This window comes from Monoraphidium neglectum (genome assembly GCF_000611645.1).
Source record: "Monoraphidium neglectum strain SAG 48.87 unplaced genomic scaffold scaffold00714, whole genome shotgun sequence".
In the NCBI taxonomy this organism is placed as follows: domain Eukaryota; kingdom Viridiplantae; phylum Chlorophyta; class Chlorophyceae; order Sphaeropleales; family Selenastraceae; genus Monoraphidium; species Monoraphidium neglectum.
In genome coordinates this window covers 8,209-21,968 of record NW_014012914.1, presented here as the reverse complement: position 1 = coordinate 21,968, position 13,760 = coordinate 8,209, and the positions used below count along the sequence as shown (strand labels likewise).

Genomic DNA, 13,760 nt, shown 5'->3' with positions numbered 1-13,760 from the left:
GCCGGAGAGCGCGCGGCGGACGCGCTGCTCGTCGGCGGAGTACAGCGGCGGCGCGGGGGGCGTGAGGTCACCCGACAGGCAGTACAGCGTAACCAGCAGCTGCAGTACGTCCGAGGCCGTCAGCACGCCCTGCGCAAGAAGCAAGGGGGGTCATTTTGTTGGCCCCCAGGCGCTCGGGGATGCTGTGCGTGCGATCGGAGCTCAGGCAGGCGGGACGGGCCCAGGAGTAATCGTGAGGACATAGGCTGACCTGCGTATCTGCTCGCCTGCCGGGTTGCAGCGGCCGTGCGGCATGGGGTTGCGTGAACCCTGGCGGATGGGGCACGCTGGCTTCGGCCACAGCTGCGAGGCAGCGCACTCGCACGCTGTGTGTGGCATCCATTGCAACGACTACATGCCCACATGCTCTGCCCTCGAAAACACACTCATATGCATGTGGACGCACCCACAAACACAAATACACACACACACACACGCGTGTGTGCACCCGATGCGCGCACATGCGAGCGCGTCCCATCCAACCACAGGGCCACACACCTTGCCTGCCTTCACGGCCTGCAGTGCGTCTGTAAGGAGGTCCACCAGCCCCGCGCCCGCGCCGCCGCCGCCGCCGCTACCGCTGCTGGCTGCCTCTTCGATCAACGCCACGACCTGCGCTCGGGTGACGGCGGCGGCGGCGGGCGACGGTGTTGGCAGACGCGGTGGTGCTGCTGCTGAACCAGGGCCGTCGTTTGCGGGGGGGGGGGGAGCGGGCACCCTTCGGGTTGCCTTTTGGGGGTGCAGTCGTGCGTGCAAGAGGAGGCGTCTGCACTGGAGGTCTGCTGGTGGTTGACATGCGCGCCCTGTGTCCTTGCTGGGTTGGTGCCACCAACCAAAGGGCGTCGTCCAAGCGTGCAGGCAAGCGCGCGCGCGGCCGCCGGCCCGGCAGCATGCGGGCCCCGCCATTACGAAAGGGGCCAGCTCAAGCACTTGGATCACGGCAGCGACGGCCCATGATATTTGCAAACAACCTGCCCTCGTGACCTTCAAGGCCTTGCTCTGTTGCACGCACAACCCCTATTCACCCCCGCCGGCGCCACACCTGGCGCTCCATCGAGGCGAGCGCCCCCCAGGCGTCCCAGCGCGGGCTCGTCAGCACTTGGGCGGCAGTCAGGCCCAGGAAGATGGCGGGAAGCTGCCGCAGGGCCGCGTCGCCTGGGGGAGGGGTCGGACGCATGCATAAGTACGCACGTTTGGGAGGACATGGAGGTGCGAGCGCTGTTGGAGGTGTGGAAGAAGAGGGCAGAGTTCAAGGCAAGGGTGGAGAGGAGGTGCCAGGGGGTTAAGCATCAGCTCGCAGGTCCCGCTAGCGCTCACTATGCCTGCTGCAGGCCGGCATAGTGAGGGCTCCAAGGCCAGCCGGTTCAGCAGCCCGCCCCTGGCAGGATGCGACTCTCCGCGGACCCCCCCCCACCTGGCGCCTGCGCGAGCGCCGCCGCCAGAGACTCGAGCTCCGCCGCCGTCACCCCCGCGCTGAGCTTCGCCCTCGCCGCCGGCGCCACCCTCTCCGCCCGCACCGCGTCCCTCAGCGCCTTGCGCGCCGCCGCCAGCGCGTCCCGCCCCCGCTTCGCCGACGCCGCCTGCTCCAGCAGCCGCGCCGCGCGTCGGTCAGACGGGTCAAACAGCGGCGCCCCCAGCGGCGGCGCGCCAGCCAGCGGCGGCAGCGGGTCTGGCGGCGCCGCATCGGCGGCGGCTGCAACAGCGGCGGCAGCAGGCGCGTCGGCGTCGCCGTCGGGCGGCGGGGCGCTCGCGGCGCTCGCGCCGGCGCTGTCGGGGCCGAGGCAGTCCCAGGGGGCGACGCTGGGGGCCTCTATTCGGATCTCTGCCGGCCTGCGGGTGGATCGGAAGCCCAGAAGGCAAGAGATCGGTCGTGCATCATATGTGAGGAGGCGGGAGTACCAACACAACACCCCTACAAGCAAAAGCGGTGCCAGCCGCGGGCAAGGCCAGGGCGCTCTTCCAGGGCTGGTAGCCGCCCTTCAGGCGCTTGCTTCCAGGGCCCCAGCCTGGCGCGGCTCCCTGTGCAGCCGCTTCGCACGACTTCCAACTCTAGCTTGAGCGAGTTCACATATGCGCGTCCACACACACACACACACACACACACACACACACACATATGCGACTCCTTCTTCTTTCTGTCAGCGTCTGTGCCTCACATACATATAGACATGCACACTGGAACACACACAAACACAAATACACACACACCATACCCACACACACCTGTAGGCCGCCCATCGCCCCGCCGCTGCGTGCGGCGGCGGCGGCGCCGGCGGCCGCCGCTGCAGCAGCTCTGTGGCGGCGTCCAAAAAGTGGTCGGCGTGGCAGCAAGGGGTGGCCAGATCGAGGCTGCGATCTATGAGGATCAGAGCCATTGAACTCGGCTGCCCCCCAAAGCCGCCGCCGCCGCCACCCCCGCCGGCCGCGAAGCGCGGCGATGCGTGAGGGCCATCTGGCGCAGCGGCGGCCGCGCTGCCGAAGAGGGCGCCCCCAGCGCCCTGGGTGAGCTGCGGCAGGGTGCCGATCTCTTGGGCTGCGGCCGAATCAGGCGCGGACGGTAGAAGGTCCACGGGTCAGCCGGCGACAGTGTCCCCGTTTGATCATTTGTGCGGCATACTGAAGACGATTCGCGACACCCATGGTGAAAACTAAGCAAGCGTGACCACGCCAAGAGCGCCCGCTCCTGTCCCCTTCCGCGGCCCCCTCGGGCACAGCCCCGCCCTCTACATCGCCGCCCACAGCCCGCCTACCGAGCGCCGCGCTGACCGGCCCAAGGGCAAACGGCTCCGCCCGGACCCCCATCTGCCGCGCCACATCAACCAGCGCATGCGCCAGGAGGCTGAGGCCGCCCGACACGCCCATCGCGCCCTCGTCCGCGTCATCGCTGGCGCGGTCCGCGGGCCCGAACCCCGCGGCGCGGCCGCCGGAGCTGCGGAGAGAGGGGCGCGGCGCCGCAGAATGGGCACAGTTTCGGAGGGCGGCAAGGTTGGAGGGAGGGGGGCTCGCGCCCCGCCGAAGCGCCGTTTCTTGAGGGGCCCAGGGTGGTGTGTCTTCACGCAGGCACCAATTGCAAGACACGCGGCCGAACGTGCACGGCGCGCTCGGACGCTGCGTTTGACGGCAGGCGTCAGGAGCAGTGATGTTATCGAAGCAGCGGGACCCCAGGGAAGCGACGAAGGACGAAACCACAACAAAACCGGCCGCAGTAGGGCAGGGGCAAGGGGACGGGCGCTCACAGGGCCATCACCGCGGGCGCGCCGGCGGCGGGCAGCACGAATGTTGTGCCGTCGAGGGCCGCCAGGTGCAGCGGCAGGTGGCGCACGGCGAGCCGGAGGGAGTCCTCCCGCGGCACAGGCAGGCCCGCGGCCGCGCGCGCCTGCATTGACAGGGCCGGGATTGCGGGGCTGTCGGATTCTCGTCGTTGGTGTTATGTTCTGATGGGCGGCCCCATTAAACGGATCGTTGCCCGTCACCCCCTTAAAAACAGTTGGTGCTAGGGCCACTCAAAGGGCTGACGGCAGCACCGCAGCAGAGGCGCAGCACACGCGCGTCGCCCCGCCCTCGCCGTGGTGACATCACATCTCTCCTCGATGACGTCACCACGACCACCCCTAGGGGCCCCCCCATATGACGCGTCATCCCAGGCCCACCTGGGCGAGGTCCTGACGCAGGGCGTCCGCATACTCGGTGAACGCCTCCACCCCCAGCTCCGTGCCCGCCTGCTGCGCGTGCGCCAGCTCGGACAGAGAGCAGCAGAGCGTCACCCGCGCCGCCGCGGGGTGCACCTGAGTCGACAAGAGGAGATGTATGAGGGTTTTTTGGGGCTGGGGGGCAGGGGGCTGTAAGACGCACGTACGCATTGCGCACACGCGCGCGGAGGCCCGCTGCAGAGGAGGGCCTGCAAATCGGCGGGAAGTTTGTCAATCAGGAGTGTTGGTGCCGCCATATCTATCTATTGTCTTTCTATCGGCGGTAACGCTCGCTCTCAGCGGGGGCCAGGCGGGAGGCGAGGGCTCTCTGCTCTGTGGAGGCCCGCGCCTTGCGCTGTGTGGTCCCGCTGCCCGTACAACACACCATGAGGGCCCGCATTACTAGCGGGTGCGAGTCCGTCAGCAGCCGCGTCAGCACGAACACCACGTGCAGCCGCGGCGGCGCCGCGCTGGGGGCGGCCGTTGCCGCGAGCAGCTGCCCGAAGAGCACGTCATCAGGATGGGGGTTCTCGAGCTCACACACGTTGGCGGCGCCCAGGCCTGCGCCGATGGTTCCGAGCGGCGGCGTCGGCCGCGGCGCGCGGGAGCTCGAGGGGGGCGTCGGATGCGTTGCACGCAAGCGGTGTGCCGACGGCGCCCCGCGACGGGCGCCGGTGAGTGGGGGGAGGCGCGACTGCGTTCGATGCCGATGCTGTTGCTGCAGCCTTTTGCGTTGCCAATGCGCTCCCCTCGCCGCTCCCCTTGCGGCTCTTGCTTCTGCTCACGCTCTCTGATCGCTGCTGCTGCTGCTGCTGCTGCTGCTGCTGCTGCTACTGTTCCCCCTTGCTGCTCCTCCTCCTGCTGCTGCTGCTGCTGCTGCTGCTCCTGCTGCTGCTGCTGCTGCCGCTCCCACCCTGTGACCAGGCGGACCTATGCACAATCAACAACGCCAATCCCGCAGCACCAGCTGAGCAGACCTGCGGCCCAATTACTTTCCAAAATCCTACAGCTGCCCCAAACCAACGCAGCTGTACACGACACACGCGCTGCGCTCTGCGCACCAAACAGGAAGGCGGGCCCCAGCGAGAGCTGCGCCACCTCAGCTGCCCCAGCGTCCAGGTAGACCAGGGCGCCCGCCAGGTCAGGGGCCATCTCCAGGAATGGCCGCCGCGCGATCTCTATGAGGCTCTCCATGTCTGCCGCTGCAGCAGCGGGACGCCCGGTCCTGCCGCTGGCACGGGCCGCGCCCTCCTGGCCGGGCCGCGCCGCGCCAGTGCGGAGCGCAGGTCGGAGCGCAGCTGCTGTTGCGAACCGCGCCCTATGCGGACAAACTTGAGGGCAGGATCCGAAGTATATGCGTTCGAGACGCGTTGACACTGATGTATGCACCGCCTTCAATTTTGAATAAGGCGGAAGCACGGCGACTTACGAGTGTTTGCTGCGTGATCTGTACTGTACAAGAAGGCATCTGTGAGCACGGCAACTTCAGCATGACATCGGATTATATGATATGCATACGTGTTCATGTATTGAGATGCCTGAACGCTCGTCCAGGTGCAACAGGCGATCCACCCGCCCCCCGTGCTCGGCGTGCTGCGCTGTTCGTGTTGACCTGCACCTGAGCAACACCAGGGGCCCTTTCGAACGGGGAGGGGTGGCGAGAGCTAGCGCCGGCGGCGGGGTGCGTAGGGGCTGTGGGGATCACGAATAGGTTGTGTGGGGCCTTCGATTGTGTCGGGCACGGTCTGAGAGTGCTCCGGCGACCTGGGCTGCGTGTGCGAGGCGGCCGCATCATGGGGGAGCGAGGGGCTTTCACTGCAACTGCCGCACAGGTCACCGGGCCCGGCGGCGGCGCGGGCAGCGTGGCAGGTTGGGTGGATGTATGATGCTCAGGCAGACGTGCACGGCCCATGTGCAGTGCGAGTGCCAGCCTCTTCCTCCACCGTGGTCACCCCAAATGGTACTTGTACACAAGCTGCAGCCCAAACACCTGGGCTTTGAAGGTCTGGGCTGGTGCGTGCTGTAATGCTTCAGGAGTGGCAGGGGGATGGGGTCGGCTGCGATGTTCGCAGTGGTGCCAAGCTCCAGCTGGACAGTCGTTGTCAGGCCTGCGCACAGGTCTGCGCAGCCTGCGCGTCCATTTAGGACATCTTTGAACGAAAATTGCTGTCCTTGCGTCTCAGCACGTGGCAACGCGTGAGATCAGGGCGTGCACCGTTGGTTTGACCTTCGTTGATGTGTGCCCAGATCGTCCGGACGTGGAGTGCATCGCCAAGCGGTAAATTTACAAAGTTACTCGAGGTTGTCAGAGCATCGCATCATCGATGTGCATGGTAGGTCGATCACACGGCCAGGTCAGATCGGAGGGTTGACCAAAAATCATCGCCAAGTAGGGCGTCATACAGGGGTATCCTCGACCTTTCGGTGCACAGATCTGCATGATGAAGCCTTGACATGCTCGGCAGTCTGCAGTCTGGGCACCAATGGTGATGACATGGCAGCTCTGCTCTCATCTCCAACGCGCCGCATGCATGCTCTTGTGACACTACCCCCCCTGAGGACGGCCTTCGCCCCCCCTCCCTTGGGCCTTGCTTCACAACTGAAGCGTACCGGGAATCTCTCCCTCCTTTCCCGGAGGGCCCTGGAAGTTGGTTTGATGCTCCGGGGACTGCCGCTGCGGTCTTGTGCTCACTCTCCTTGAGAGTTTTGACGCTCCCGCCCCCCCTCAGTCTCACTTCTGGCCGAGCCTCTGCGCGCGCGCATGGAGGCAGTGACACCAGTTGGCAGGATGGCCAAACCAACTTTCCAAACACCGCGGCTTCAATGGCCAGCGGCTCCGTGCTGTTCTTACTTGTGTGGAGAGGATTTGCCCCACTGCCCTCTTGAGCCGGCCCCAAAAAACGGGTGTGACATGTCCTTTCCTTTCTGGGGCTGATGATCAGCAGGCTGAAAGCTTCGATGCAGCGCATCCCTCTGCGCAGCGTTGTGCCAGCAAGTGCTAGCTGGGTTTTTTGCTGCTGGCACAATTGCCCCAGGCCCCAAATCCCCGCAGTGGGCGGGCGCGCCTGGGGTAGGGGTGGGGCTGCACCGCCCCCACATGACCAACAAGCTGGATGGTTGAACCACAAACCTCAAGGGTCTGGGATTGGAATGCACATCGCTTTGATACACGACCCTGCAAATGGCATAATGCACCGTCAACTGCAATATTGTTGGCGCACCACCACGCCCGGGCTCGCATGACGATCGCTCCGCACGCCAGGCAAACGGCGGCAACACCCGACTGCATGCACGAACCAATTATTGGCTGAGTTTTTCAAAACTGGAACATCATTAAAACTAGTCAATTTCCAACCCGCAGCCACAGGGAGGCTTGTGAACACGCGCCCCCCGCTGCCCGTCCCAGCACTGCTCGTGTTGGCCCCGAATCGGTACCTGCTCCCTCCAGCTCCCAGACAGGCCCGCCTTGCTGTAAGCACCAAACCCGCCCACCCGTTCTGCAGCAGTCTCCATAGGTTTGACCGCCGTCTCGCCGCGTTTGACCGCCGTTGCCACCCAGGCGTCCAGCCCGGCTGCTACTTGACGAGCTGGACCTCGGCCAGGCAGAAGGACGCATCCTTGTCAGCCCCCCGGTAGCTCTCGGGGTGGATATTCTGACGGGAAGGTGAGGGGACGGCAGTCGCCAGGGCGGTCTGTTGAGGCCAATTCTGGTGCATCGCGCCATGCCGAACCTGCAGAAACCACCTGTGTGTGGATCAGCTACCCTACCCCTTCTGGGTCATGGGGCGGTGGCTGCCCACCTGCCACTCGATGTGGGTCATGTCGCCCAGGGAGTAGCAGTTAAAGCCCTCTATGGGGATCACGAATCGCAGCCAGCCGCCGGCCGCGGTGGCGGCGGGCTTGAGGTCGGCCAGGCGCGGCTCTGTGCCGCAGTAGTTGTCGCTCTCCCCGCGAATGAAGATCTTGAGGGGCAGCTGGGGGGGCGCAATAATATTGCACGGGGCCGTGGCATTGAGGGGCATGGGGGTCACTGCTATTGTGGGAGTATAGTGTGTGTGTGTGTGCGTACGTGTGTGTGCGTGTGTGTGCGTGTGCATGCGCGCAGACGATAAGGGCCCCATGCATGATAGGCGAGACAGCCTGTGAAATGGGTAAGGCATTCTTGAACCCAACATCCGCAATAGCACGCAGCGCTGCGTCTGGCACTGTGTCCAGCCATGACTTCTCGTCACCCACACCACCTGTGTCGCGCCGCCAGTCGCGTTGGCCGCATTGGCGACCTCGCCGCGCGGCTTGATCCAGAACGACACGGCCTTGGTGCCCTCGAAGGGGCGGTAGCCCGCCTGCACACAGGCATGCAGGCCGACAGCAATTCAGCTGCAAAGAAATGGAGCAGCTTAAGACTCCATTGTGCCAGATGCTCGTGAGCTAGGGTGAAGGGTTTAGGGAACCCCTGCAAGGGCCGCCGGTGCACGACAGCTTCTGCCATTCATCAGATTGCCCTCAGTGCCACAGTGGAAATGGATGCAAGGCGAAACCAGCTAAACAGACAGACAGGGCCACTTGAAACTCGGTCTCCGCCCTCCCCTGTGCGCGCTAAGGAAACCTTGTCGCAACGGCGGCAGTGGAAGAACAGCCCGCCGGCCGGCGTGATGGTGGCGCAGGTTGAGGGGTTGCCGGCCGGGGAGATCTGGTTTGCCGAGTAGGTGAAGTCGCTGCACGCGCGGGCAGGTCGCAGGTGGGTGTGCGCAAGCATCCAGGTGGACGCATTTCATTGGCCGCTTTGCATGAGAGCTAGCCGTGCGCGAGGCATATGATGTGTGGTGGCTGGACAGGGGCGGGACATGAGCGCAAGCGGCGGAAACACAGCGCCAGGTGGCGTGGGGCTGCATGCGGTCTGCGCTGGCCAGCTCGTTTTGTTGGGCGCATGAATGGAGTGCAGAGGGAGGGGCGGCCACCAAGAGTGGCTGCGCGCCTGCCTGCAGCTGTTGATGGTGGAGCGACAAGCGCTAGCTGCGGCATGCTGTATGGTGTTTTTCCACCGAAGCCTTTCGGTATGCACTGCTTCGATTTAATCAGGCGGACATGGCCGTCATGCGCAACTCATGCGCCCCTTCACCTTCCGCGGTAGCTCTGCCAGGACCAGCCGGTCCTAGCACCGCCAGAGTAGATGACGTCCTTGCTGATGTAGCCCGGGGTGAAGGGCAGCGACGCCTGCGTGGGTGGCCGCAGCAGCACAGCGAACAGTCGGGGCCGGCAGCAGCCGGACGAGCTCTAGTGGCTGGCACCACCACTAAACCATGGCAGCTGATCTCACCCCACCCATTGCTGCAGGCGAAAACGGACAGCTATGTTGAACTGTGCGGCGGGCACTGACTCAAAGGCTGCGGGCGTTCGGCGCCAGCGCCTTGCTGCTCGCAGCGGTCGCCTCAGCGTACTGGCCGCGCCACGGCGGCCGGCAGTCCGGGCCCAGTCCGCGCCTTGGTGTTGCAGTCCACGGGGCGGTACTCGAGCATGGTTATGCCGTAGACGGGGTGGGCCAGCTGCTCGAAGCCGTCGTAGGACAGGTCAAAGTGCTGGATGCCTGGTGTGAGTCGGAGATGGTGTGTGATTATGTAAGATGATGTCAGATAATGTAAGAACATTGTGGTTGGCGCTGCGATTTAGTGGATGTGTTTGTTGATTTCGGCCGGCTCGAGAGGTGCTCGGTTGGGGAGGCGGTGAGTCGACGGCGTGCATCCACGAGGATTGCACATCATTGACGCCAATGGGATTTGGAAGCAAAATCGGCACAACCCTGGCCGCCAGCAACGGTGGGCGGTGTTTTTGGAGCTTAGCATCTGCGTGCGTGGGCTGGACCAACACCCGCACAAGTTGCTAAGGCAGGATAGTCCAGGGCTGCTGTCACCAGCCTCGGGGCTCGTCGCGCGGGCCCTCCCCCCGCTCACCTCCGCAGCACCACGCCTGAGTGCGCGTCTCCCCCCCGCGAGCCACCCCCGGGGCGCCCTCTGGCAGCACCTGTGCGAATGTTAGCACGTCAAACAAGGAGAGGGCCAGGGTTCACGCGTGACAGGTGGTACGTAGCGCGTGACTTCTTGCAAGGCGCTCACCTGCGGACCCCAGTAAGTTGCACGCATAAGATTAAAACCGACTCTGCAAGGGCCCGTGGCTTTCCACGTCCTCGCTCGCCCTTGCTGCCGCCCTTCCATGGGCTTGCTGCTGTCAAGCCAAGCCGCGTGCGTGGCCTCAGACGCGCGGCTGGAACAGACGCATTGCTCGACCAGACGCAGCACATTGCAGGCGGCCGCCGCGCCACACCTGGGTGCAGGGGCAGCTGTCTGCGATCCTGATGAGCAGCGTCCTGGAGGGGTCGGTGCAGGTCACCTCCATCTCGCCGCGCGCCTCCGCGGGGTTGCCGGGGTAGGGCCTGCAAGGGCAGCAGGTGGGCCCCAGGGGAGCGATGACGACCTCTCAGGTGGGGCAAGCTGCGTCTAGTGCCTCGTTTGCGCACACAACAACTTCTGGCCTCAAGCGTGCGCAGTCAGCAAGCCCCCAGGTGAGCGTCCTCTGGGCCTGCCACTGGTGTGGGGCAGCGCGTGTGTGCCTCCCTGCGCACACTCGCCTGCCCTGGGAGTCGGTGACGTTTGGGTTGATGGCGGCCAGGTAGGGCCTGAAGCGGTCGCCCTCGAACGCCAGCGGCGTGCCCGACAGCTTGATCGGCTGCAGCTGGTTGTCTGCACAGGTATGGGCGTGCACGTGCACGGAGGTGTTTTGGGAGACGGACGGACGTTTGTGGGTTTGGCTGCCTGCATTTAAGGGACAGCTTGTGCTTGTTGCTGGGGCGACCTGTGGGTGGGAGTGAGCGAGGGACCAGCAACGAAGAAATGCGAAGTGAACAGCGGGGCCAGAGATGAGGTCAATGCACAAAAACAGATGCATGCGCCCGGCCTGCCCTGGGCGGGACACTAGAGGCCTCTGATGATAAGACACGTGCGCGGCACGCCCGGCCCTGGGCGTGCCGTGCACGCGCCTCATCAGGGGAACGGTAGCTCGCTGCTGTGGTCAGGGTGCATGGCGCGCAGGGGCGAGCACAGCCGTGTGGGAGCACACACCCAGCTTCCTGCAGCTTCCAAAAGACGCACTCACTGAGAACAAGCCCGGGCTTGCAGCGGACCTCGTAGCATCGTCCGCAGCTGCCTGCCATGCACGAGGCGCGGCACGCAGTGGGGGTGCGTCACCGTGTTCGCGCCTCAATCAAATGTGCCCTTGCTGCGCACGCCTGGCCTCCAGCACACACAACGAGAGGGCAGCTTAGGTGGGACAGCCCGAGGGAGCGGCTGCTGAGCCACAAAAAGTAACGAGGATTGCGCAGGGTGCAAAGGGTCGCGAGCAAAAGCGCGCGTGTGGGAGCCGTGTACGGTTGGGGTCGGGTGTGCGCGCGCCTGGGAAATCCTCGTTCGCATCTGCGCTGGCGGCGTATGCATCCCGGGGGAACGGCAGGGAGCTGTCGCTGTCTGTGAAGCCGCAGGAGCCGTATGCCAGGATGCCGAAGCTGCCCTCCCCTCTGCGTGAATGGGGCGGTGAGGAGGGGAGTCGAGGCGGTGGCGGCGGCTCGCATTTTGGGTTGGAAGTTGCCCGGGGCCAGTTGTTTCAGCAACGAACACTCGACTTCACATCAGAAAGCACATCATGCCACCGCCTGTCAAGCTCTCGCAGTCATGAGGTGTGTATCGTGGCTCTATACGTGCCTGGTGGGGTCGTAGGCCCTAGCGATGCGCTCCGGGGCACCGTAATACGTCGCCCGTGCAGTGCCCCAAGCGCCGCCGCCACTGGCGCCTGGCTGTGCGCGGCAGGCAACTACCAGCAGCAAGGTCGCGATCACGTTCCACACAGGATGCACCTTCATGGTGCCAAGTAGCCGAGGATGCGGCTGGAGCGAGTCGACGTCAGATCTCGACAATCAACGCAGCCTTGGACGCGTCATGCACACATTCGAACACTTAGATTTAGACGAAAGAAGTGGATTCAGCCATGCAGGCATTCGCGGATCAACTGCTGCTGGCGCACGCCCGTCAGTTGCATCCGCTCAGCAACTGCAATGCGGTGGGTGTGGAATCCCACACCTGCTGCACCGACTGCGGCTTGGCTGCAAGTGTAACAGGCAGCCCGCTCCTTCAACAGTTGAGGGGGTTGCACAAACGCACCATGTTTGGGAGCTGTGATGGAATCTGCAGACAGTGCACACACTCAAGCAAGCAAGCATGGGCAGCCAGCCAGGCCTGCGTGAGATATATGCACACACAGTACGTGCTCACACCACCACCTAGCCATACCTTTGTGTGCACCTGTGTTCCTCTGTGCTGGGCATTCAATTGCCCACGCGCTCCCTCAAATGTCACTGATTTCCCCAATAGCCCGGATCTGACCTGCCAGATTCGATTTGTGGAGATGAGCCAACACAATTCACACCAACAACACGGCCTTACAACAACACGCTGCAGGCATGGCACCAATCACGATAAGAAAAATCGATGCAGACAGCGCAGCATTCTCAAGCACCATCGCCCCCCAGCTGATCGCCGCCGCTGCTGCCGTCGCGCCGCGCAGCCTCACACACCGCGCGGTGGCCCCTCACCACCCAGTCCGTCCTGCAGCACTCCTGGCTGCAGTACCGTGTCCCGGTGACGGGGCCGCAGCCCGCGCAGCGCCGCAGCTCGGCGCCTTCGCGCGCCGTCCTGCCGCAGACGGCGCATGCGCGGTGCTGCCGGCGCCCGCTGGGGACGGATGCCATAACGGTCGCTGTGCTTGGATTGCCTGCCTGATTCTTTGCTTCAGGGGGCGCATGGTTAGGCTCCTCCCACCCCCGCCCCTGCTCCGATGGCCCCGGTACGCGCCGCACCACCTCTGTGTCATGAGAGTGTTGCTGCTGCTGCTGCTGCCGCTGCCGCTGCCGCTGCTGCTGCTGCTGCTGCTGCTGCTGCTGCTGCTGCTGCTGCTGCTGCTGCTGCTGCCGCGGCTGACCCACCCCTTCACATTCTGCATCCTCCTCCAGCTGCTGCTGTTGCTGTTGCTGCGACACATTTCCCTCTGCTCGGTCCAGGGCCGCCAACGCATGTTTGGCCTGGGAAGCAGCAGCCCTGCAGCTGCTGTGGCTGACAATGCACTGCAGCAATTCCTCCACAGCCAGGCGCCCAGTTGGGTGAGCGCAAGGCGCCGGCGGCTTTGATGCAAACTCCGCGGGCTGCCTGCCTGCATGCACGTGCGCGTAATCTGGCAGCTGCTCGAGCGGCACGACAGCTGTAGCAAGCATGCCCAGCGTGCGCAGCGCATGCCCAGTATTGATGACCTCCTGTTCACCAATTGCGGGGATGCCCGCTGCGGTGCGCGACACTGCACCCAACAGCCCCGACACTGCCGCCAAGTCGCCCCGGCAACCGGGGCAGGCGGCGGCCAGGTAGCACAGGCACCGGGCAGACCCAGGGGCTGTGACCACCAAGGCGGCCGCAGCAGCAGCCTGCATTTTCCCGTCGCCATCGTCGCAACCCGGCACCGCCGTGACATCCTGCCTGCTGCTGGCTGTATCAATGACCCCATCCTCTTTGTCCTGCTGCAGCTGCTGCAGCTGCTGCTGCTGCTGCTGCTGCTGCTGCTGCTGCTGCTGCTGCTGTTTCTGTTGCTGCGGCTTCGGCTGCTGCTGCTGCTGCTGCTGCTGCTGCTGCTGCTGCTGCTCTCCTGCCATTGCTGCTGCTGGCAACTCCGCAATCAGGTTCGGCGAAGCGAACAAGTACAGCGCTGCCGCAATCCATGCCGGCCACATGGCCGACCACATGCAATCCCAACCATTGATAGTTGGGATTTCAACTAATTTCAGGATTTGCATCAGCAGCCGCGGCGCACCCAGCTGCGCAAAGACGGCCGCCCACGCTGCGCCGCCTGGCGGTTGGGCCTGCGCAGTGAGGAAGGCGGTGGTTGCCAGCTCGATCGCCCCGCCGCAGCCTGCGAGCAGAAAGGGGCTGGCCTGCCGCATGTCTG

The 13,760-nt window shown here is 64.7% G+C and overlaps 3 protein-coding genes across 3 annotated transcripts; all 3 read right to left on the bottom strand.

Annotated features, from left to right (window-relative positions):
• Positions 1 to 1,060: 1,060 nt before the first annotated feature.
• On the bottom strand, positions 1,061 to 4,922 carry MNEG_4952 (hypothetical protein; the record flags this gene model as incomplete). Its single annotated transcript, XM_014046574.1, has 10 exons — positions 1,061 to 1,194; positions 1,454 to 1,869; positions 2,263 to 2,572; positions 2,790 to 2,968; positions 3,128 to 3,147; positions 3,287 to 3,415; positions 3,690 to 3,824; positions 4,114 to 4,289; positions 4,514 to 4,642; positions 4,790 to 4,922. 10 exons carry the CDS (start codon positions 4,920 to 4,922, stop codon positions 1,061 to 1,063), a joined length of 1,761 nt encoding a protein of 586 aa, XP_013902028.1.
• A 2,570-nt stretch (positions 4,923 to 7,492) lies between these two features.
• On the bottom strand, positions 7,493 to 9,054 carry MNEG_4951 (hypothetical protein; the record flags this gene model as incomplete). Its single annotated transcript, XM_014046573.1, has 5 exons — positions 7,493 to 7,702; positions 7,967 to 8,071; positions 8,335 to 8,443; positions 8,848 to 8,942; positions 9,046 to 9,054. 5 exons carry the CDS (start codon positions 9,052 to 9,054, stop codon positions 7,493 to 7,495), a joined length of 528 nt encoding a protein of 175 aa, XP_013902027.1.
• A 103-nt stretch (positions 9,055 to 9,157) lies between these two features.
• On the bottom strand, positions 9,158 to 10,932 carry MNEG_4950 (hypothetical protein; the record flags this gene model as incomplete). Its single annotated transcript, XM_014046572.1, has 5 exons — positions 9,158 to 9,312; positions 9,677 to 9,746; positions 10,047 to 10,155; positions 10,345 to 10,462; positions 10,875 to 10,932. The coding sequence occupies 5 exons, from the start codon at positions 10,930 to 10,932 to the stop codon at positions 9,158 to 9,160; spliced, it is 510 nt and encodes a 169-aa protein (XP_013902026.1).
• Between the last annotated feature and the right edge of the window lie 2,828 nt (positions 10,933 to 13,760).